Here is a 25,864-nt window from a genome sequence, read left to right as displayed (position 1 = left end):
GTCAGTACTGTTCTCATGCACTCCCTGAAGACACTTTAATAAAGGACAGAACTAGTGGATGCAAGGACAAATACCATACATCCATCTATCATCAGTAGAGTGTTTGGTAAAGTCCTCTCAAGGAAGCAAAAATATGGAACAGATCCTGCTGATACAGTCTGTGGTTTCCAAAACATTTCTAAAAGGTTCCTCTCACAAGTCTTTCAGGACAACCATCTAACTATTGCAAAAATAAATATGTGACTAGAAGACAGAGTGAATTGTCAATTCTCCCAGCAGAAGGACATCGCCAGGAGCTCTGCAGGAACCTGTGTTGGAACCACAACAAATTTCATTAATAAGTAACCTGACTAGATGGGTGAGCAGTAAAATAAAGCTTCTGGATGACATTAACTTATTCTGGGTAACAAGGACAAGGGCATCCTGAAGAATTGTAAAGTTCAAGCAAGTGCACTTTTGAATGGCACATGAAATTGAGAGTCTGAAAATGTAAAGTGCAGTGGGGGTTGTCCTAATTCTATGTATACAAGGAAGAGCTCAACCTGAGCTGACCGTTATCTCTCAGAAATGAAATCTTGGTGTTGTAAGAAACTTTTCCATGTACAGTAATTTCACGATCATAAGCCGCACCTGATTATAAGCCGCATGTTACAATACAGAGTGTGATAAAAGGTATCTGTTCTATCACCATCTGTTGAGGGTGGGGGCAGTGATCCTTATCTCCCAGGGAGATATTCTGCTAATCGGCCATCCATTGAAACCAGGCAGGGCATTGTTCTTTATCTTTTCACACCCAATCCTTCCTCCAGCGAGTCATTTTCTGCTAATGGCCCATTGAGTCCCACTGTGGGACTGATAAAATTACTGCATCCCATTGGAAGTTGCTCCAGCCAGGGGGAAGAGCCCAACATTTCTCACCAAAATAAAAACAGAGGTTTTAGGACACTAAGGGAGCCCCTTTCTCCACTGGACTCCAGAGGAAAATCGGATTTTCCACATCACCACTGGACCTCCAGAGGGAAACTGCACCTTCTGCAGGAGCATTGCTTCAACTGAGCCACATCTGTCACTGCAAGGGGACTGCAATCATCATTTAATGGGACTACTACCAACACCCTGCCTGATGGGGTGTCAGGTTGTACTCTGACTTTGTCAGGGTTTGGAGTTTGTTTCTTTGTAGTACTGTATTTCTATTTTAATTTCCCTAGTAAAGAACTGTTATTCCTAATTTCCATATTTTTGCCTGAAAGCCCCTTGATTTCAAAATTATAATAATTTGGAGGGACCAGGTTTACATTCTCCATTTCAAAGAGAAGTTCCTGCCTTTCTCAGCAGACACCTGTCCTCCAAACTAAAACAGCAACTTTTTGTTCTTTGTCCGTATATAAGCCGCACCTGATTATAAGCCGCACTTTGGGTTTGGACCAAAATTTTAGTGAAAATGGTGCAGCTTATAATCGTGAAATTACCGTAAACTTCAGCTGAATGCTTTTACTAATAAAAATCAGAGCATGTGTTTAGAGCATTCCTACGAGAAAAGGAAGATATTATTACCCTATCACATAAGCTGAAGGTAACCAACCTTGAGGCTGTACATACCTTAAGTATGATGCACAGTCCTAGTCCCCACCTTTTAAAGAAAGGCAACCAGAAAACAGTCCATTAAGGTGAACAAGGGCCATCAAATGTACAAGGAGATTTATGTCCAAAATATAATCTACAAATCTTTCAGCTGAGAGTAAAGTGCAAGGACAGGTAATGAAAGACTGTAAAAAACCTAAGTGACAGCCAGGACTGAATGTTTACTGCCTCTTCCAGGAGAGCAAATTAGGATTGTTAAGCAACATCAAAAGCAGCTTCAAAACGAAGGTGATTATTTATAGTGTGGGTGGCAGATATGGTGACCTCCCTCACACAGGATGGTATAGATGCTATACCAAAAGCATCTGAATTCAAAACCCATAGAAACACAGTGAATATGCAAAGGAAGCACCATTTATGCTTGCCCTGTTACTCCTTCCTTAAGGCGTTCACTTCTGTAATAGTACAGTAGTTTCACGAATACAAGCCGCACGGATTATAAGCCGCACCCCCGGTGCCTCGACAATGTTGCTGTCTTTGTCAATAGATAAGCCGCACCCCGAATATTAGCCGCACTTTCGTTCGTCGCGAGAATCCGTGCGCAGCTTTCACAAATTGGCCAATTAGCAACAGGATCGCGGCATAGCGGGCTTTACTGGCTCGGGGCGGGGCCAGGCAGGCTCGGCCCGCTCATGGTTGCCGATAGGGGTGGATGGCCCGGCTCGGCGCTACGGCTTGGCTGGGCCGGCCGGGCGGCGTTGCTGCCGCCGCCGCCGCCAGGCTCCCTGCTCCCGTCTGCACTGCCACTGCTGCGTTTGCTTGCCCTGCGGGCGGTGCTGCTGCCACCGCCGCTGCCAGACTCCCTGGCTCCCCGCTCCCGTCTGCACCGCCGCTGCCATGTTGGCTCGCCCTGGCCGGCACTGCTGGCCGCCGCACCGCCGGGCTCCCCCACGCTGCTAGCCCCGGTTCCCCTGGGCTCCCATGCACTGCCAGCCCTGCTTCTACGGGGCTTTTCCCCGCCGCCGGGCAGCCCCGCGCCGCCGGGGCTTCCTGCTTCAACTGTCCTCTCCTATGCAGTGTGGCTCCCGTGCACTGCCAGCCCTGCTTCTAGGGGGCTTTTCCCCGCCACCGGGCAGCCCCGCGCTGCCGGGCTTCCTGCTTCTACTATGCTATCCTATGCAATGTGGCTCCCGTGCACTGCCAGCCCTGCTTCTAGGGGGCTTTTCCCCGCCGCCGGACAGCCCCGCGCCGCCGGGCTTCCTGCTTCAACTATGCTATCCTATGCAATGTGGCTCCCGTGCACTGCCAGCCCTGCTTCTACGGGGCTTTTCCCCGCCGCCGGGCAGCCCCGCGCCGCCGGGCTTCCTGCTTCTGCTATCTTCCCCTATGCAGTCGGGCTCCCATGCACTGCCAGCCCCGCTTCTGCCGACTCCCCCGCCATGCTGGCCCAGGCTCTGCCACCCTCCCTGCCCCGCCCTGCTGGCTCAGGCTCTGCCGCCCTCCCTGCCCCGCCCTGCTGGCTCAGGCTCAGCCGCCCGCCCCCCGCACTGCTGGCCCCGCCTCTGCCAGGCTTTCCCACCTCTGCCGGGGCCGGCCGGGCTCCAGCTTGGCTTGGGGCTGCCGCGGGCTCTCACTTCCGTGTTGGCAGCTTTTAGAATTTTGTTAATGTATTAGCCGCCCCGGAATACTGGCCGCACGTCCGGGTTTCCACCAAAATTTTGGTCAAATTGGTGCGGCTTGTATTCGTGAAATTACTGTACATAAAAAACCCCACCTGATCTGACCCAGTATGTCCATTCTTCTGTTTCTAAAGAAAAAAAGATTTGAAACTTTAATGGTAAGGTAAGCCTTTGTAGCAGCCACAAATGCCTACAAATATCCTAGTTTCAAACAGTTCACCCAGTGAACCACAATAAAGGAATCATCTGAATTTAAAATCCTGTAAACAATGTCCTGTAAAAGAGAAATACTAGGTGAAAATATGAAAACACCTCTGAAATGTTAATTGTACACTTATTTAAAAACTGGTGCAGACACTAATCTTTTTGCTCAGGAAAGAGATTAGGTAACTGTTTTGTGCTCTTGTACCTGTACCCTGCTCTTGGTATTTCTAGCCAACACAACCCTCCTCATAATGAAATGGAGATATGTGTCAGGTCCTGGATAGTAACTGAGGAAAAGGCCTATAAACCCCACAAAGGGAGAAAGCAGGGGGCACAGGGGGCAAGGATGCAGCATCAGCCCCAGTCAAAACTTGTTCAAATTGCTGCAGATCTGAACCCTTCTTCACAGGCATGAATTTGAAACACATATTAAAAAAAGAAATCACAACCAACAAACTAAAAAAAAAAAAAAAGACCTCCAAACTATGGAATCACTATTGATTCCACTCCTTGTCATTTACCTTGCTTCTCTCTCAAAATTCCTGTTCCTTCTCCAGGAACAGCTTAGCTGCCCACAAAACCACAACTGAATCTAATTCTCTAATACACAGCCGGTATATCCTGGTAGTTTGGTGTCATCTCTGTGAGTAATCAAGATAACCTTGCAGCAACTACTAAATGAACAACTGTTATTTGTGTAATAAAACCTTCAGTACACTGTTTTCATAAGCGTCCATAACATAGGATGAATTTTTTAAAAATAGAAACTACTTTATTTTTATGTACCTGTAATGAAAGATAAAGTTCTTGTAATAGCTTGATCTTTAACCTGCCACAAAAAAGCTTTTCAGCATTTTGTATTCTGGACAGTCCCAACTAATCTCTAATAGAGGGCTATTAATTTTGTTTTACTGCTAGGAAGCCATAGTGGTTGTAGTAAGATTACAATACTTTTTTTTAAATTCCATGAAAAGACAGGTTTTTTTTCTTTCCCAAATAACAGAGTAGTTTGGATAACTCTGTACAAACGCTTTGTTTTGAAAAATATATTTAGAGACAATTGCTAGGCATTGCTAGTGGCATCTCATGATGTTTGCCCCTTCTTCAAATGTTTCTAAAAATCCCCTACCACTTCAAAACATCAAAATAGTGAAAAAAAATCTAACAAAAAGTTAAGTATCACCATTACATTTTAGTCTGCCTTTAATCATCACCTAATAAACTGTGTGTTTCTGAACTTGAAATGGTTTGAGTCAACCATGGTACACTCAATCTATCAAAAAACCTCAATTTGTATGTAATAACAGTCCTTATATACGTAACTGAGTTTCACTGACTCTCCTCCCACTTCCTGACACAATGATGAAAGATTATATTAACAAAAAAGGATAAGCACAAATGTATGGGCACAAAATGCTTACATTCACAGATATCAAGTTTTCACACCCATGCTTATCCACCACATCAGCAATGAGCATGGCATCCTGCGGTTTTATCCTGTCCTGTACCTTATCCTGCATTACCAAATACCAAAATGCTGTGAAAGACTTTGGAGTAAGGTTAATGAGATTTCAGTGAGCTGTGGCCAAGGACAGGCATCACAGTTAACCCACTCCAACCAAATTTATCTCACACCAGAGGATCAGAAGCATCACAGAAGAATTTTACCTGGAGTGGGAGCAGCTGCAATGCTGCTTCCTCTCCCCTAGTTGCTGTGAGGTACAAGTGCTCATTACTCCATTACAGATAGAACTGAAGAAGTGTTGCCTGCATTCTCTATGCTGGCTTGAGTCACATCCAAGTTGCATACTCACTGCTTGTCCTCAGCCAAATAAACTTCATAGTCTCAGTTCCCCTACCTGCATCTTAAAGCAGGGGTTTAATATGAGAATCTCTGAGGTCAGCCTCAAGACACACAGATGAAAAAAAAAAAAAATTACAAGGAAATCTTTATTACTGACACTACTACAAAGAGATATCCAGTACAGCGGGCAGATATACTGAAAAGTATGGTTCCTAAGACAGCAAACCATAACAGAACAACTTTGTCAGGATTTCTGATCAAGGTTTTGAATGTGAGTGCCAACTACTATTTATAGAAGTATATAAAAAGCCCTACTGCTTCAAAATAGCAATACAGTAAAGAATAAACAAAATAATATTAAGTATCAACATGATCTTATATTCTCCCTTTCAATAGTCACCAAGTAAGCTGTATTTTTTAAATATTTCTGTACTTTGCCCAGCCTCAGTACAAAAAAGGCTGGAATAGCACTAGGGTTCTCTAACTGCCTATGCTACTTCCTACAGGCATGGCAACAACTAGCTAGAAATTGCCTTCTTTAACCCGATTTTTAGAAGTTTTTCTTTGTATTAGCCCAGTGTTCTTCAAGAAAACTTTAGCTATATCTCACACAGAAACATTTGAGAGGAGAGGATGCTAAGGAAAAGTGTTAGTAGTGAGCAACAGGACAACATACAGCTGGGCTGGGGAGCAGCAACAACAAAAAAAATACCACAAACAAAAGCCAAACAAATTTTTTTAAAAAAAAATGGAACACCATAGACTTTGTATGGATTTCTATCATAATGAAAATAAACTAAATAGCTTTTATCCATTTCATATCAATACTTTTTTCTAGATACAAAAATGTAATCATTCATCTGTTTTTTTTTCCCTTGCCTACAGTAGTTTTTATGTTCTTAAACTTCAGGAAGAAAGATCTACATTCCAAATAGAATAGCTCCTACAGCCTCTTTTCTTTTAGAGAAGAGACTGAAAACTTGTATTAGTATTATCCCTGCATTCACAGTTGTTTTTCTTTGGGGTTTCTGAAATGTTGTCAACATCTTGTTTTGTTCAAGTTACTGCAAAAAACTCAGGATATATACTTCTATTCTTTCCATCAGCTTTGAAACAAATTATGACTACCCAATGCCCTAAAACAGGATAACTTATTTAATGTAGACCTAAAAAAACTAAAAAAGATGAAACAGCAAGCTTCCAGATACATACTTAACTACAAAGCACATCACAATCTATGACCACCTGTTTCAGCACAGCTTTATAATTATGTGTCTCAATCCAGCAGCACAGGTATAAGTCAAAAAGTACACAAAGTTCAGCAAACACATCAGCATTGTGCAACAACTGCCATATCATCCAACTAAATTATTTCACCCCTTGCTCTCCATTTCCTTTCTAGATGTTGATATTTAATCTACACAAGCTTGCACTGAAACTTCAAAGCAAGTCCAACAACAGGAAGATACTTTGATGGACACTCCTTCACCCCTAACTGCTCAGGGAAAAAAAAATCTTTTTCTTCAAATCTCACAATTTACTTTTAGAAAAACAACTTGAAAACTCCCATTGCAGAAAATACCTTTTAGTTAAGAAAGAATCTGCACCAGAAATAACTCTTTAGCAACCACATTTTTTGTTCTGAGAGCACTCCTTGCAATGGTTTTACTCAAACTAATGAGGCAGTATTTTCCCTAAATAAAGGTAACCCAGAAAAAACATTACCTTTTTTAGTAATAAAACATATATACACACATATATGTTTTAAAGAGACAAGTCAAGGATAAACGACATAGCCTGAAGCCATCTTTACCATCATCTGGAGCTATCAACAACACTGAAAGAATCAGTCTTCTTTCCCTCACTCACATTCTGCACCACCCCAGGCACACACAAAGTCTTATACAGAAAAGAATACACATTAACAGTAAAACAGAAGAAAGGTGGGGGGGAGGGAAAGGGTCAAAAATTAATTTTAGCTAAAATTACTTTCTTCCACTCCCACACACTGGCGCTCTATTTGGCACAAGGGATGGGGAGAAATACAAGACTTAACACTGCTAGAGCACTGCTACCTTGATGCAATTATGAAACTTCAGTCCAAGACACAAAGCTGAACAATTAATCTTTTATAAAGGCCTTATTAGCTCTGGTGAGAACACCAAGGAGGTGAAGTCATTTGGACAAATCCAGTTTACAAAGTCAATTAACTGCTTGTTTGGTTTATCAAAGCTGAGGTAATGAAATTATGGGAGCACTCACAGGGTGTCCAGCACACCACAGCAAAACCCTCCCAAATATTAGCATCAACCCCTACTGCAGGCTGCAGCAACATTTCAGAATGTCTGGGGAAAAAAGCAGCTCAAATTTTTCTCAGGGCTTAAGAGACATAAGTTGCATCATGCTGTTCTTCCAGACAGTAGTACTGAAAAGGCTTTCCAAAAGTTTATTATAAGAACTAAAAGCAAAATGTTAATGGCTTGCCAAAAAACTATTCTACTACAAATCTGACATTAGGTAACACATTGAGTTTCCTCGAAGTAGTAAAGCAATATAGATCCAGTCTTATTTTCCAATCTTCACCATAGCAAAACACTGAGTTCTGGGGGCGTTATTTATTCTATGAGCATTTACTACATAACTACAGCACAGAACAAATCCTAAAATATTACAGGCCATCAGCAATTCCCAGATTTTTGCTGTATTTCTCCCTCTGCTGTCACTCTGTACTGTATCACATATCAGCAATCCACGGCAGCACATTTGTAGATGGAAGCAGCAGGCACCAACGGCATGACCTTCCTGCAATGAGCATTTCACCCTTGCGTCACACTAGCTCTAGTCTGCTCTTGCAACACAATGTGGCTGAATCTCCTCTTCCAACCCAGTTCTTACCAAAAAAGGAGTCTGCTCTGTGTCTTTTGGATGCTCTGGTTTGCATTGCAAAGGGGTCTTGAACTGAGGAGGACAACCATCTGATTTGCTTCAAAAGCTCCCCAGCTTTTGGTCTTCTTCACTTCTGCAGCTGAAAGAGCTCACCAGTACAACTGCACCTTGCAAAGTCCAGTACAGGTGACAAAGGCACAGGTGTGACAAAACAGAGTTCCAGAACAAAAATGTTACTTGGTCCTATACACAGAGGGCAGAGGTCTTGGTATAGCTTATTCTCTTTGGCCCAGTACTGTGCCTCAGTATTGGAAACTCCACTCTAAATTAGCATCAAAATAACACCTCATAACAACATCCAGATAGTTCTGATCATCAGAGGAAGCAGGAGTTACTAGCGCTGGAAGATTTCTCTTTTGAAGACACAGGTCTTCTCATAGCTTCTGAAATAAGTGGTTTTGTTGTTTTTTTAAACTAGTGAATTACTCTGAAAACAAGAAGCGGTGGCTAAACAATTAGTATTTTTCATCATCACAAGGTTTTAATTTATTCCTGAAATCTTGCTCAAATGCTGGAACAGGTATGGTTGAATACATACAAAAAGTTCTGAGAAAAATACTGAGAGGATTTTGCTGGAAATTACATGCCTAAGAGCCATACATTTAAACAACTTGAACATCACAATGTTCTAATACTTAGCAGATTTACTTCATATTAACTTACTTAGTAGATCAACATTAGTCCCAAATGATGATCTGCATGACACCTCAACTCTTTGTTTACACAGAGCCTGCAGAACAGAAGTCAATCAAGAGACTGTAGGCATGCCATTAATGCATATGCTAAGAACTGGACTACTTTCACATTTTAAAATCCTTTAAGACAATTCTGAGGCAGAAATCAACCTTCTATCTCCTTCCATTTCCACTGGTGATTTTCACTTAGTTGACTCATTTTTTTGCACCACCAGCATAACAAAATCTACCTTTTGCTTTGTTTGACATAGCTTTGTAAGAATTTAGCACTGAATGCAGAATAATATGCAGCAGGTCCTCCATATCCTGGACAGCGCTGGTTAGACTGAAAGAAATTGGTAATATATTTAATGGTAGGCCTCTTTGGAAACTGGGTGAAATCCATACTACCATATTCCAAAGTCAGGTTTTCATTTTCTGCCACTCTGTAAGGATAGTTGAGGATCAACTATGTAAGGTTAGTAAAGTGCTTTCAAGTTTGACAGCATTTCTACTGCTTTTCCTGCTTCTGTCAGCCCCCAGAAACTGATGTTAACATCACAGAGTGTCCTTGCTGGCCATACCATTCTGCACAGCATCTCAGGCAAGTCACAATCGTCTTCCCAAGAAGCAACTTCTAAGAACTAGGGAGGAAGTAAAGCATTATTCAAGAGAAAAAGCGATTTTCTCCCCCACTGCCTCCCACCCTTCACCAGAACAAAAATAAAACAAAGATCTTGAGGTTTGGAAAAAGGTTACAGAAGTAATACTCTCTCTCTGATCCCCCGCTCCTCAAGAATAACCCAAAGATTACAAATCATCTTCAACAACAGTAACGCCTCCCTCTTGCAACAGTCAGCAGAGAGAACTAAGTCCTCAGCTTACAGGTAGTAAGTACCTGAGGGCAGAGACCAATCCTCCAAAGAGGTTTTCCAGCCAGGGCCCTGCCAGAAGCTACAGGCATGTCTGGCAGCAGCCAAGACTGAGAACAGCTGTGATTTAGCACCAAAATAACATTTGTTCTATCCTACTCCTTACTAGGAGGTACAGAATTAAGATTTCATTGTTAGGTATTTCTTTTACATAAAAAACTAAGTTAAGCAGAACCTGGCAAGCCTTTAAAACAGCATCAAAGCCACTATGTAACCACCAGACACTGAACGTAAAAAGATGCAAGGAACAAAAGGGATTCTTCTCAGATCGCAACGCACAACTGTTCTTAAGAAGTCAGTAGGTTTCTGCAATGGGAACCACTATCAAGCATCCCTGTTCTACTCAGTACTTACTACCCAGCCATTAAACACCATTTCTACAGCCCTTTTAATGTCAGAACTGCTGTTAAAAACATGTTCCTGTGCAGCCTGTATACCAAAACGCCTTCTCCTTCCAAGAATAGAGAGATGCAGGAAAGACAAAGCGGAAAATTACTTTGGAAATGAGATTCTGAACTAGTCAAAGAAACTTTATAACACTGTTCAGGGATACAAAGCATCACCCGAAGCGTTAAATAGAAACGTAGCCCTTCCGACATTTAACTGTGATTCGCATTGGAAAAAAAAAATAATTCCCCATTTTCGCACTCGCCGTGACCTTACGGCACATAAAAGCTGAGCCCGGCAACTTTTCCTCTTTGCCCCCAACTCAATAGCTTGCTCTTTCCCCACGATCAAAATTTAGGTCATCCGCCCCGAAACACGCCGCGCAGGCAAGGGAAAAGGCGAACCCCAAACAAAGCCCCGGAGCCCGGCGCGGCGATGACTCTGCAGGAGCCGCGGCGCGGAGCCGGGCGCGCTCCGGGGGCGGCCCCGGGACCCTTCCTCCGGCCCAGGTACCGCTAAATGGCCGCCGGCGAGCGCAGCGCGGGGCCGCCGCCCCTCCAGGCGGCCCCCGGGGGCGCGGGCAGGGCCGGGCGGGCGCCCCGACCGCGGCGGCTCCGCGGTGGGCCCGGCCTGGCCCCGCTGTGCCGCGGCGCAGGAGCCGGCCGTGCCCAGGGCTGGGCCGCTCACCGGCGTGCTGGTCCCGCGGCCACAGGTAGTAGGTGGCGGGGATGACGATGAGCCCCACGAAGCTGGTGAGGAAGTAGAAGAACGTGTTGCCGCTGTCGTCGTACTGGAACTGCTGCCCCGCCATGGCCGAGCCGGCCGCCCGTCCCCGCCGCCGCTGCCGCCGGCGGCCCCCCGGTGCAGCCGCCCCGGGATCCCGCGAGATCGCAGGCTCGCCCGCCCGCCCCTTGCCAGGCCGCGCAAGGAGACGTGTCACTAGTCAGCCACCATAGCCCGTGTGGCGTCATGGGCAAGCCCGGCCCGAGCCCCCCGCCCGCCTGCCCGCCCATTGGCTCGCCCGAAGCCCCGCCCCTGAGGGAAGCGGTAAATCCCGGCATCGCCGAGCGGCCGAATCTCGGCGTGCGCAGCGCGGGTGTGGGATGCCCGGCTACCCGGTCTGATATCCCTGCTAAAGCAGGGTTGTGTCAGAGCACGTGCCACAGAATCATAGGTTCCTTGAGGTTGGAAGCGATTTCTGGATCTCGTCCAAAACCCCCTGCCGAGGAGCAGGTGACAGAGGAACCCGCCCATATCTGGAATACCTCCAGAGAGAGAGAATCCATGCCCAGAGCCTGTTCCAGTGCTCTGCGACCCTCCATGTAGAGGTCTTCCTCATGTTGAGGTGGAACTTCTTGTGTTTTAGCTTGCAGCTAACCTCACTCTGTCACAGGGCACCACGGAAGAGTCTCACACCATCCTCTTGACAAACGCCATTGAGAAATGTATATGCATGGATGAGATCTTCTCTGTCTTCTCCAGACTAAACAGACCCAGCTCCCTCAGTCACTCCTCATAAGAGAGATGCTGCAGAGCCCTCATCACCTCTGCTGGACCCTCTTCAGTAGCTCTTTGTCTCTTAGGTACTGAGAAACCCAAAATTGGGCACAGTGTGGCCTCACTCGGGATGAGTAGAGAGGCAGGATCACCTCCCTTGACCTGCTGGCCACACTCTTCCCAATGCACCCTAGGGTACCATTGGCCCTCTTGGCCTCAAGGCTGCTGCCAACTCATGGTTGCCTTGTCATCCACCAAGAGTCCCTTCTCCAGCACATCAGTCTCAGCCTGTACTGGCATTTGAAATTATTCCTCCTCAGGTGCAGTATCCTACACTTGTCCTAGTTGAACCTCATTAGGTTTCTCTCCACCTAAATCTCCAGCCTGTCAAGGTCGTTCTGAATACATTCAGCAGGACAGGATTGCATCCTTATGGTTTCTGAGTATCTCCAATGACGGTGACTGCGACCTCTCTGGGCAACCTGTTCCAGTGCTCAGTCACCCACACGTAAAGATGTTCTGACTCATGTTTGTTGGCACTTCCTGTGCATCAGTTTCTGCCTGTTGCCTCTTGTTCTGTTCTCACCAAGAAGAGCCTGGCAACAGGAAAGTATTTCAGACATAATAGAGTTCTCAGAATTTGGAGGGTGGGCCATCAGCAAACATGAGCAAACATTTAAAATATCTCTAATTCCGAACTTAGTTGCAGGATCATCATGCACTACAAGGGGTTGTGACTCTAATTCCTTCAGTAGATGTTTTGGAAGAACCCTGAATGCATTAAAACTCATCTCCCTCTGCGTTTCTAGTCCTTAATGTTTTACAGCGAGGTAGTGAAAAGCTGCTGTGCACAGTAAAGAAGACACGGCAGGTAAAAACCTACACATGTAATCAGACCAGTTTTGTAAGCAGAGGAAATGCTGTTCCTCCAGCTGTGTTCGTTTGCTGAGTTTGCTACTTCAGGCGGATAAAGGGACAGAGCATTCACAGACAATTATGTTCCTGCAGGTTTTATGAAAGGAGCCTGTTAGATGAGGAAGGCTTGTGAGGGCACCTGCTTGAGGGATGAGCAGTGGGTGAGCCAAGATCTTACAAGGCACTGTAAAATGCACACAGGAAAGAGCATGAGTAAGTGCTCTGTAGAAAATCTCTGGTCAATGCATTCAGCAGATCACAGGGGCCAGATCAGGAGAAAGCATGCACTGCTTCTGTTGTAGAGCATCAGACAGTTTCTTAATACCATTGTTTCAGAATCCAGTTACAGATTTTTTTATCTGTTGTTGGCAACGTCATTCCTTTGCCCTGCTGGTGTGTGAGGGGATTGGTTGCCTGTGGCATTAACTGACCTAGTGAGGGAATCATGAGGGGGTGCTTTCAGCCTTATCTTGTCTCTACTTTCTCCCTGACAGCCTGTTCCAGCTATTAGCCAGGAGCCACTGGAAAAAAAAGCTGGAGAAAAATAGTTCCTACCATCAGCTCCGGTATGCAGGTTTCCCCAGCTCCATACCTGAGCAGCAGTGAGCAGAGACCATTCTAACCTAAACCCCTATGGTTTATTTGAATGCCATTCCTTACATACTCAGTTTCCCTAAAAGAAGTAACGTGATCCCTTGCTTCCCAGGAAAAAGGAAAAAGCAATGTTTCTTTTTCCACTCATGGCCTGTCTGGAAGGTCACCCAAGTAAAAACAGCCCCAGCTCTTTGGCTTTGAGAAGAAATGTGGTCCACTGAAGGTGAAGATAACATTATGGGATATCTTGATTTGATAACTATCTGTAACCTTGAGAAATCTATCTTCCCAAAATGCTCTCAAAATACTTTAAGGACCTGTTAGGTCAATTCACAAAAGCATCCTTTTTTTGCAACACAGCTCTGTCATGCTACTAGCAGTCACTGTGAGCCTTCCACATGAGCAGGGTCTGCACAGGTGGATTCAGCAGCCATGGGGGCTGCCCCCAGCGTCTCCTGGCACACTTCTGCCATCCACGTGGCTTTCCTTCAGCACCTACACTAGCTTCACATTACTCAATGTCACACGCATGGTCATTTGCACAGTAGTTTCACAGTGACTGGCACCTCTCCTGCGTATCTCCCACTGGTGTTTCTGATCTCATGGGAGATTGGCAGCTGCTGACTGCCTCTACCACACCGTTAGGCTTTTATCAGGCTTAGTTACAAAAGTGCAGCTGACTGAGTTCAATCCTACCTTAATCCCTAATCATGCAAGCCAGGGACCCAAATTACTGGCAGAAGAAAGTGCACTTTGACAAGGTCCCAAAATCTCTGTAGAGTAAAAGCAGTGACAAACCTAGTCTGGTGCCAAAGGTGACAATCAGACTGGTTTAGTGAGTAGGATTGGTGAAACTTGGAACAATTCAGCTGTAACAGATACATACTTTCCAAACAGAGCAAAAGATTTTATGACTGTAAAATGGAAATTAAAACCTAGCAGATATGCTGTATGCTGTGGGAATTTGTGTCCCACAAATGTCATGACCTTCCTAACCTTCTGTGTGGTGATGGACTGCCTTCCCACAGCTGACAGCGTGGAGAGCAGGGATCTCAGGAGGTAGTGACTGGCCAGCAGATGGTGCTGTGGAAATTATGCATAGCAGGCACCATAACAGGGCTCGGCTCTCGGCTTAGGCGGAATCAGTAAGTCGAAAACAGACTCTTCTACGAAGTCCGTTTTATTAACAGTGATCCAGCTCAAACTAGGCACCTCCGAAGATAGGCCCAAACAACGAAATCCCTTGGCAAATATTCCTTTACAATATAAGTTCACCCCTCATGTGACAGCTAGGACCAATGGTATTATTGGAGTCTGGGGTCTTCTTACTTTTTGTTGATTTTCTTGCTGTTTTGTTAGTAGAAGTTTGAAGTGGGCATCTCCTTAGACAATATACAGTAGTTCTGTATCCTGTTTCACATCCTCTTAGGCTGTTTTCTTCTGGTTCAGTAGTTAGCTACTTGGCATGCTGTAATATGGATGTCACAGCACATATAGCACAATCTACAGGCTCTGCATACTCTAGCTATTCATGTTTAAGCTGCTAGTGCTACGTTGAAACAAGCGTTTTCTATAACAGTCCTCTATTTGCTTTTATTAACATTGCTCTTACATGGGAGCAGAATACGCTAAGGTGTTGAGTACAGCAAGAGTTACCACATTTAATACAAACAAAGAAACAATATTTCAAAGATCATCATAAAAATGAATACAGTAATTTCACGACCATAAGGCGCACTGGATTATAAGGCACACCCCCTGGGAGTCAGCAAATTTCGCAACTTTGTTGATCAAGTAAGGGGCACCGGACTATAAGGCGCACTTTTTTTTTGCAGTGAGGAGCCACGCAGCTTGCAACAAGCAACGAATTACTGGCAGGTGCTCAATTTACAAACATTTTTCAAAGATCGGTGTAACCTTTAAACGCAGCCCCAGGCACCCTCCCCGTACAGTGGGCCCCGGCACTCCCACCCGCCCCCGGCGCCGGCTGGCACGGCTCACGGCTCCCACTGCATGGCTGCGCTGCGTCCCGGCTTCCCCCCAGCCGGAGGCGGCGGTGCTTCTCCCCGCTTTCCCATGGCAGCGGCGGCGGCCGCGCCGTTTCTCCCCGCTTCCCTGCAGCTGTGCCCCGCTGCTTTACCACAGCCGCAGGGGCAGCGCCACCGCTGCTTTGCCACAGCTGCAGGGGCTGTGCCACCGCTTTGCTGCGGCCGCCCGGGCCATGCCGCCGCTGCTCCAATGCCGCCGCCAGGCAGGCTCTGCTCGGGGCTGTTGCGGGCTCGCACTTCTTGTTCCCCCCGCGCCTGGGCCGGCACTGCCCAGCTTCTCGTTCCCCCCGCCCCCGCACCTGGGGTGGCACCACCCAGCTTCTTGTTCCACCCGCGCCCAGGCCGGGGCTGGCGGCAGCTCCCTCCCTCCCCGCACGGCTCCTGCCGGCTGCGGCTGCCCGCTCCCACCCCCCCCAAATGCGACTCAGCGCTCCCGCGACACCGCCCCCCCATTGCGGCTCACACTTGGCAAATTTTGCAACTTTGTCCATTATATAAGGCGCACCGGACTATAAGGTGCACTTCTGGGTTCAGGGGAAGAATTTTGTCAAAAGGATGTACCTTATAGTTGTGAAATTACTGTAACCTAAAAAGAATTCATTTTGCCCAAGTCCTTAATGTAGTACCCAGGAGGCGAGCCAATATTTCTTGCTGAAGTGTTGGTGAAAAAGTGACCATACTTCTTGGAATCTTGCTGAAATATTGTCTTATTATATTTTATCCATTCATTTTGCTTGTTCCCACAACTTTGGACATTGGTGAAGTCCTTCCACTCTGGTCAATGCGCATACAACAACTGGTATTACTGATTGTGCATGCCTCCTCTTGTGATGCTGAGAAAATTCAGCTGCTATCACTAGGGAGTGTTTCCATCCACATGCTGCAGGCATTTCCAGTTAACCTATTTGCAATCTTTGGAATGGGAAGAATGCTTATGGTCGATTTCTCAAATCAATATTATATATAATAATTTATGGCAGGTGGAACAGGTATTAGTAATTCTTTTTGCAGCTGTGTAGACACCCAGATTTGCTCATACTTGCTGTACTTGATTAGTCACTGCTTCCATTCTTCCCATGCAACCACTCAGTTATCGGTTATTTCTTCAGTAGGACAGGTTTTTCCCCTACTGTTCATATTTCCATCTTTCACTCTGGCACTGCTTCCAACTTTTCACACAGTTCCTTTTCTTCACTTGTCACACCTGATTGGTCATAATCCTTCTGGATGGTCAACATCAGGTCATGAGCTCTTATCTCAAGTAACTCCCTTGGCTGATTACGGTAGTGTTCCCTGTACAGAATGGACAGCAGACCACATAAACTTCTTTGGTAAGTCAAATTGTGTCCAACAAGTCCCAAATTTCTGTTCCATTAGCCATGCCTTTTCCTGAGGAGGTGGGACACCCCTGTTCTTTGCACAATATACCTATTGCATGGCATATACCAACAGCATACACCAAAAGCATGTTTTGAATCTGTACAAATGCTCACTTTCTGCTTCCCAGGCATTGCTGCTCAGGCTAAGGCAATTAGCTCTGCCCCTAAACTGTTGCTGGAAGGGCTCTGGCATCAGCAACCTGCCACTCTTCCACAGTTGTGTAGCCAGGCTTTTTCTGCCTGTGTAAACAGTAGGATGACCATTATCTGTGAATAAAACAAGGGCTGGGTTCTGTCTGCCTGTGATCTGCTGGTGTCTCACTAATAGTCGGGATTACCGTGTCCTATCAGTGGAGCTCTTCCCCTTCTGGTATTGGTAATAGTGTTGCCAGGTAGAGACACACATCTACATCAAAGAGTTCGTTTGTATTTATGTACAGACTGGGGAGACAGAGCTTGTGTCTTTAGTGGTTCTGAAGGAATTCAACCACGTGGCACGTAAATTGTAATTGGTTGCCCGAATACTAAAGATTTAGTTTTTTCTGTATTGTAGCTGCCACTGACATCGATCTAATGTATGTTGGAGCTCCAGCTGCCACCAGATCCAGTTGGACAGAATAAAATGCCACACGTCTTTGATGAGGTATTAATTTCTGCATTAATACTCCACTAGCCGCTCTCTTTTTTGTATGTATATATAGATCAAAAGGCTTTGTGTATTCTGGAAGTTGAAAAGCTGGAGCCAAACCAAGGACCCTTTTATAGCACTGAAGGCTTTTTCCCATGCTGGCCCTCACATAATGGGATCTATTTCATTTTTGTTGTTGTTGTTTCTGTCAGAGATTACATTAGTTCCCCTGATCCTGGTAGCCACAAAACCTGGCAAAACCTGGCTGCACCTGAGAATCCTCATAGCTGGTTATGTTTTGTTTGGTTTTTTTAAGTGGCCAAAGAATTTCAATTATTACCTTTACTCTTTCTGTATCTATTGCTTGCTGTCCTTCCTTTAAAACAAATCCCAGATATTTTACTCCCATTTAACACAGCTGGAGCTTGGATGGAGATGTGCCCTTGGTTGCTAAGGCAGTACATAAATGTTTAATATTTTTCAGTCATTGCAATTTCTACTAGCTATTATAAATAAATTTTCTACATATTGCACTAACACTGATCCACCAGGCAACTCAACATCCTTTAAATCTTCTTTTAATATCTGAGAAAATGTGGAGAAAGACCTATTAAACCCCTCTAAGAGACAAGATCACATCAGCTGAAGCCTCTTCTAAGTGAATACAAACAAGGGATGGCTTTCTTCATCTGTGGGAATACTAAAGAGCACTGCAGTCAGACCAGCCGCAGTAAAACATGTAGCCCAGTGTATGATTTACAAGATGCAGGAGAGGAATCTGGCACTGAGGGGTTTAAGACGCACTGGTTAGTTGTTCTCAAATCTGGAATAAATTGAAACTCAAGATCCCAATTTTTATCCAATCTGGGGTTTTTTTTGTTTGGTTGTTTGGTTGGGGTTTTTTTTGTTTTTGTTTTTTTTCCAGCTGATGACATTGGGATTTCATATAGGAATTCAGACATTTCCAAGATTCCTCGGACAAGGCGCTGATCTCCTTGTTTCTGATGACTTTTCCCTGCTTCCCGGGGATGGGACGCTGCTCACAGCAGAGGGCGCGCCTCCCTTTGTTTTCAGGTGTATTTCGGCCGTCTCACAGCAGTTCCCCGTTGACTCTGCATTTCCCTGGCCACCACTTCCAGTGGTTCAGGTATCCCCAGGTCGGGCTCCTGAGCTTCAGATGTTACACGCAACCCCGTGATTGCCAAATCACGACTCCGAATGATAGATTTAATTGTACATCAAGGGTTTGGAGGAAATATTTTCCTACTAAAAAATACAGGGACACTTCTGCTAATACAAATCTCCACATCCTTTTATTTCCTATTCTTACAGTAATTTTCACATCCCATAAACTCTGATTTCCGCAGTATTCTGAGTCCTTGCCTTCAGTCATTGCAGATTTCTTCATGTTTCCTGTCTTATATCTCTCATGATTGGTTCCCCATTATGCCCCCCTGTATGCAGTGGGCATTTTCTTTGCCAGTGACCAAGATCCCCACAGTAATGACACTTTTCTTCCCATTTAAATACAAAACTTCTATTTTTTTTCCTTCCCCCCTAATCTGCTATCTGACCTACCTCTGCTCTCTGTTCAAGGGGTAAAATCCCTTCCCCCTTCCTTCACCCTCTTAGTTGTAAACTCTTTGCCAGTACTGCCACTAAAAGACTAGTCTCTTGTTGCTTTCTCTGTTTCTTTTCCTTTTCAAGTTCAGGTCTATGCATGGTTCTTCCCACCCATCAAACATAAACCTGTAACACATAGACATAACCATAAAACTTGGGGTCTTTTGTAATGTGCCCCCTTGCCAACCAGCCATACGTTCTTTAAACTATTTCTGTATATCTGGAGTGACTTGATCAACAAATACTCTTGCCACTAGCTCATTGTTAAAATTCTGTGTGATCATTCCTCTGCGTTTTGATAATCCCATCGTGGTCTTCACCAATATCCCTAATGTGTTCCTCTTGCCTCTGCCTACATTCCTATACTTTGGTCGAGTTCACTCCAGATTCTCCACAAGCTCTAATAGCTTCCACTAAACTATCCCTCAGTTCAGGGTACTCCCTTAGCTATGCTGGGTACATTCTCCATATCAGTATGCCAGATTTGTGTGCCTTACTCTTATCAAGCCATGCACACCTCTCCTACCATGTTTGTGAGCTGGAACTCGAACCCACTTGAAGACAGAATATCCAGGATTTAGTGGTGGAACTTGAGCACTCATCAGTCAGTGCTTTCTGTCCCCAAAGTTCTCGGGTGATGCCAGCAGCTGGACATTTGGAGACTAGATCATCCAACATCTAGTGGTGAATGCCTGGAGTCCCACTGGGTCTCTCAACTGCTGTGGAAGTTAAACACAACAGCCACCACAGTAGGGTTTGACTCCAGGCTTTCACCAAATCAATAAACTGAAAAGAGATTTTTCTACACAGTCTTTTTTATTAATTGCACTACAGCTTGAGCTGGGTGCCTCCAAAGAGGGACCTCAAACAGAGAGTTCCCTGGGCAATTATTTCCTTACAATCTAAACTTCCCACCCCTCGTGCAACAGTTCCATAATATTGGGGTCTGGGATCTGCTGTTTTTGCATCTGTTTAATTTTCTTGCTGTTTCAGTACTAAATGGTCATCTTATTCAGGAAACAGTACTTGTATATCCTATCTCACATCCTCTCATGGATGTTTTGGCCAATTCTGTAGTTTTGGCCAGTTGTGTAGTTAGCTATTTGGCATGTTGTAATATGGTTGTTATAATTCATGTGCCACAGTCTATAGGCTTTGTGCACTCTAACTATTAATGTTTAAACTGCTAGTGCTAAATTTCTACTAACTTCTTCTACAACAATGGCAATCCAACACAATGCTGGCACATTCTCCAGCTCATGCTGCTGCCAAACAAGTCTGATGAGAAGGTGATGAATTTCCAATGATTTGCCAGTTTTGTAAGTATATTAGTTCCCAATAAAACGCAATGTGGCATTACATAAGACTAGCATATCTGGGCCATCAAAGCAACAAAAGAAGGCGGCTCTTAGTGTGTTTAGGTGAGAAAGAGAGAAGATAACAGATTTACATGGCATGTTTCATTAAAATGGGCATTGCTAACAAAGCAGCTCTTTGTGAGGGCTTCAGAAGAACCTGTCACTATGGAAAAGTTACAGATACCAGGAAGGTACCAGGGTCTCCACTGTTTGTGGCTGGGATCCACCTCAGGCCACCCATCCATGTGGGGTGGGCTCACAGTCACTGTTTTGGTTCTGCTCCTGATCCATACAGCAAGCAGTGTCACACAGCAGCCCTTGTGTTTGGCCCAGCTATTTTAGAAATGTTCTTTCTGTTTGTCTGTCCTGTGACACAAGATGGTCTGTTCTTCCAATCACTTCCAGACAAAAGTTTAGTGTGGCCACCCTGAGGAGCCATGAACCCAAAACAGATTTTCATTAAGGGAAACACACTTTAGGAGGGAAGCTACCCTCAGCTAGTTCCATGAAGGCAAGTGAGTGCATGCACCCACTTCCTGGCAAACACCACTGCCCTTCTCACTGGCACTTTTTATTGGTGCTATTTTATTTATTTCTGACAGAGAAGCCAGATTAAAACTGATGCCCCAATGATCCACCTTGGGACCCCAGTGGACCTGCCTTCTTTAGATTTGCCTATTATTTTGGATGGTAATAAAATTATTGTTGCCCAGAGTCACAGAGGAACAAGGAAGGTCCCATGTTTTATCTTCTTCTTGAACTGCCCACAGGAAAGTAGCTTCCTTTTGGCATTGCCCCATTCTTGCGTACCCCAATGTCCAATTTGCTTCCCAACAGAGGAGAGAAAATATTTGTGTCATATTTTCCTCAGCACACTTCCTAACATTTTCACGCAATTTCCACAAATACCCCCATAGATCCACTCCTGGCTAGGCGCAAAGATTATGCCAGACCAATAGGAATGGGTGAAGGAGAAGAGCTGAAGGGCAGGAGCATGGAAGTCTGTAGGATGGATGCCATGGTTTAATCCCAACTGGCTGCTGAAGGACAAGGTGAATCCAATTGGTTTGCAGAGGGGAAAGATACACAGCTGGCTTTATGTATTACACAATAAGATTCCTTTTATATATACTGGGGGGCACTGCCTGTGGGCATAGGTTAGACATCAGCCAGAAGGTGGTGAGCAATTGCTATGTAATTCTGTGTGTCATCCCTGCAGTGGCTGCTCTGAGCATATTAACCCCATTTCAGTAAAAATTATCCAGGAGGAGCACATCAGTGATGGAACAAGGACTGGTTTCAGCTGGCAGCTCTGTCCCATGCAGCCATTGATTCACTCACTCTCTCCTGGTAGCATGGAGAGGAGAATCAAATGAGTAGAAGAGAGATGTGGGATAAAGACAGTTTAACAGGTAAAGCAAAAGCCACACATGCAAGTAAAACAGAACAAGGAATTCTGTAAACTTTCTTTTTGGTCCATGGTAGTTGTTTTACCAGGACCTGAGAGTGCTTATATCAGTCAACCATCTCTCAGGAGCTTACATTAGCAACAGAGAAAGAGCAGAGACCTTACTTGACGCATTCTACAAGAATCTTTATTTCATGCGAAGGGTAGTAGTGCTGGATTCTCTCAGAGACAAAGGGGAGACAGTCATATTTATAGGTTTAGGAGGGATTCAAACTACAACCAATAAAAAGTTTATGCAAAGAACAGCATCCAGTCTAAGTGAGAAGTTCTAAAGGTGAACTGACAAATTACACAAACTAACTTCTAACCAATTATCTTACAAGCTGCTAGGGTGTGACCAAATTCTTAAGCAATTTGGCTCAGCCTTGGTATCTAGGAAACCTTATCTATTATAGCAAGTTCCAGGGGCCAGGGGAAGATGGCTTTGGAGGAATTGTATCATCCACAGAATTCATTCATAGTTTCTCATGGGCAGGCAGCTGTTCAGCCATTCCCAGGAGAGCAGGGCTCCATCACTCTTAACAGTGACTTGGGAAGACAAACACCATCACTTCAACTATCCCCTCCTTTCTCCTTCTTCCCCAGCTTTATATACTGAGCATGATGTGATATGGCATAGGTGATCCCTCTGGTCAGTTGAGGTCGATTGTCTGGGATGTGTCCTCTCCCAGCTCTTTGTGCAGACCCCTCTCTGGCAGGGTGGGGTGAGAGGTGGAAAAGGCCTTGACTCTGTGCAAGCACTGCTCAGCAGAAGCTAAAATATCCCCGAATTATCAACCCTGTTTCCAGCACCTCATATCAACTACTGCAAAGGAAGTTAGCCGTATTCCAGGGAAAACCATGACAATGGGAAAATGAGGCTTTCCTGGGCAGCGTGCTGAATACTGCAGAACTTCATGCTGTGGGTAGTTTCATATGACAGTAAATTGTGGTGTATTCTTGCTGAGAGGTGGCAAATGCAGGAAAACGTGCTGGTACCTTATATCTCAGTAGTGTCAAGGTTAGTGGCAGCTCAAACCCTGAATAAAGTGCAGTGCTGGAAGAGCTGGTTAAGTGGGAAGATAAGAGCTTAAGCACCTAATATGTCCTTCCTTCCTTCCTTCCTTCCTTCCTTCCTTCCTTCCTTCCTTCCTCCCTTCCTCCCTTCCTCCCTTCCTCCCTTCCTCCCTCCCTTCCTCCCTTCCTCCCTTCCTCCCTTCCTTCCTTCCTTCCTTCCTTCCTTCCTTCCTTCCTTCCTTCCTTCCTTCCTTCCTTCCTTCCTTCCTTCCTTCCTTCCTTCCTTCCTTCCTTCAGCGGCCACGAGCAGCCTTCACCTTGAGGAAGTGCAGGCTTTGCCACAGGGCACTAATGCCCGGAATATTAGCAATGAAAGCTGGAGCATGGCTGCTGCTTCTCTGAAAGTTGGTAAGTGTTACAGCTAAATCCAACAACTGGGACTCAGGGGTATTATGAGGATAGGCACAACAAAGATGCAGTAAGTGGATTATCTGAAAAGTCTGCACCCCCCCTTTTTCCCCTCCGAGTTTCCCATTTTTGTTTAAATTAACTATTTTATGCCATATTGTTAAACACAATGTAAAAATGATGCAATAGCACTGCCTTTAGAAAATCATCTGTAAATTATGCTCACTGCTTGTCACTCAAAGTTCTCCAAACTGTATCTGTTTTGATAGTTGACCTTGCAAACTCAGGAAGACAGAAGTAAGTCACAAAGATTCCTGTGGGTTAAACTATTTCCCAAGCTGATTATGAAGCTTAGAGCTCAAATGGTCTTTGCACAGAAACTCACAAAATACCTTTTCTTTTTCAAGGGTTATCACCACCTAATTCATTTTACCTCTGATTTCGCATTAGAGGTATTGCTTACTCCTCTGCTGCTCAGAAATTGCTTGGGAAGTTTGATATTATGGTCCTCCCCACAAGTCTGCTCAAATATACAGCAGCCATCTGTTCACCATGGCTGGACCTTTTTAACAGATGTTGTTTGAATGTTTAAAAGAGGCTTTCCTTGACATTTTATTTATTACGATCACAGTCATGCTGCCATGGATCAGGAAAAATTCACAATGACACCATTGCCTGGCTGCTGCCTGTGCAAGATTTGTCCAAGAAATAGTTGAAAACTATAAATGTAATAAATCATAAATTAGAACCATAGAATGTCCTGAGTTGGGAGGATCATAGACTCCAGCTTGTGGCCCTTTACTGGACAGCCCCAAGAATCCCACCATGTGCCTGAGAGTGTTGTCCAAACACTTCTTGAACTCCAGCAGGCTGCTGCTGTGACCACGTCCCTGGGGAGCCTATTCCAGTGCCCAGCCATCCTCTGGGTGGAAAACTTTTTCCTGATATCTGAACTAATCTTCCCCTGACACGACTTCAGGCCAGTCCCTCTTCAGGTCCTGTCAATAGCCACCAATATTATACACGGAGGCTTGTACTGACTTCCAGAGAGTTTTTATCAGATTTCAGTTATGATTTTTAATTATCTATCATTCCCTGATTTACTTTGTCCATTGCTTTGTTTTAGGGGGCAACATTGTCTGGTTTAGTTTAACCTTCCAGAAGGCAAAGGACGAAAAATCTTTTTCATTAAGATTGAATCCTAATAGATGTCGTGGCAAAATAAAAGGGACTTTGAAAATTGTACCTACTGGCCGAACTGATCTACATTGGTGGCTGGAGCAGGTCTGGTGACCTATAACCCTTGATATAGAACTAGAGGAGTGATGGGAAAGGGCAACAGAAATGATCAAGGAGATCATCTGAAGATCATCTTATGGGGAACAAGGAGGCAGGCTGGGGTTTTGCAGAGGAGGTGGCTGAGAAAGGACATACTGGAGGTTTACAAAGCTTTTTTGTTGGGTAACAACAGCCAAGTAGAAGAGCAAGTCACAAATATTGCATCAGCAAACATCAGTATGGGGGAGACTGGAGGAAACAAATAGGAGTTTGGTTTGATAGAGACACTCGTTAGACTGATGGCAGTGAAATTCTGTTGCTGGCACCTGCATAAAGCTGGGGAAGTCAAATGGTTGACTAAGGAATTAGATGGACAATAGATCCATGGGTGGATACTAAAAGGGCTAGGCTAGAACATACCCCTGAACATCCCTAGCTCAGTAGCAGTAGATAGATACAGCAGAGAAAGGGGCAATGGACTGCAGGAGGTAGCAAGGCTCATGTGCTCTCTTCTATGAGCAATGAAAGCACCAACACGTGCTCATATTCACATGTACCCACTGACTTCAGTCCCCTGCTCATTGAGAGGTTTCCTTGCTTCAAAAATTACTTTTTTTCCCCCATGAACAGGCTTCTTGGCTGCAGTGTACTAAACAACTGCTTGAAGACACTTTGACTTCTCTGCTTCTGTGTCAGAAATGTCCAGCACAAGTCAATCTTCCTCAGGCAAAGTAATTTCTACTTGGTCCCAACCATTCCTGATGAGATCTTTCATACAACAGGAATTGGCTGTGGGGATCAATCTGACTATACAGTTCTGTGACACTCACTTTAATGCTGCCTGTGGTAAAAAAAGTGGGAAGACTACAATAAATGAAGAAGGAGGTGAAGCCTCTTTTGCAAGGTCTTTGATGCTGGACTGTGGTCCTCTGCTTGCTGAGCTGAAATAATGGTCACGGACATTTCAGGCACAGAGGGCAGGGAGTGCAGAATCAGAGCAATTTAGCCCAGCCTAGCAGGGATAGGGACACGCACGTCTTTGCTATGAATAAAGCCAGGCCACCACTCCAGGTGGTCCTGACCACAGAGTGATTCCCGTCAGGCCAGTAATGCACAGTCACTGCAGCCCAACCAAACACAGCTTTCACAGCTGCAACAGGCAAGGCATGCCCACAGTGGGCAGCTTTGCTGCTCAGTGGGGGGGCATTTTAAAGCTTTTTGGGTTTTCCACCATGACTCTATCAATCTGTATGAAGTAAAGATCTGTAAAAATACTATCATGTGTTTTCATATTTATTTTTCCTTCACTGATTTTCATCTTTTTTCCTTCTTTTTGTTCTATAGCTATCAGTGACAAACCCAGAGCTGTTTTGTATTCTCAATCTTATATGCCATGAACCAGGTAATAAAGATCTGTAAACCAGATACAGAGGCTGTGCAAGCATAATGAAAGGAATAATGTGAT

The 25,864-nt window shown here is 44.9% G+C and overlaps 1 protein-coding gene across 1 annotated transcript in view; it reads right to left on the bottom strand.

Moving 5' to 3' along the window:
- The window catches only part of SEC63 (SEC63 homolog, protein translocation regulator), a 60,271-nt gene extending 49,210 nt beyond the window's left edge, over positions 1-11,061 (bottom strand). Inside the window, exon 1 of the mRNA XM_033055152.2 lies at positions 10,895-11,061. Within this exon, the coding sequence (XP_032911043.1) occupies positions 10,895-11,018 (124 nt within the window). The 5' untranslated portion in view covers positions 11,019-11,061. The remainder of the gene's footprint in view (positions 1-10,894) is intronic.
- Between the last annotated feature and the right edge of the window lie 14,803 nt (positions 11,062-25,864).

The sequence above is a fragment of the Catharus ustulatus genome, chromosome 3 (genome assembly GCF_009819885.2).
Source record: "Catharus ustulatus isolate bCatUst1 chromosome 3, bCatUst1.pri.v2, whole genome shotgun sequence".
Classification (NCBI taxonomy): Eukaryota; Metazoa; Chordata; class Aves; order Passeriformes; family Turdidae; genus Catharus; species Catharus ustulatus.
Note: the sequence above shows the minus strand (reverse complement) of the source record. Positions and strands in the feature narration are given on the sequence as shown.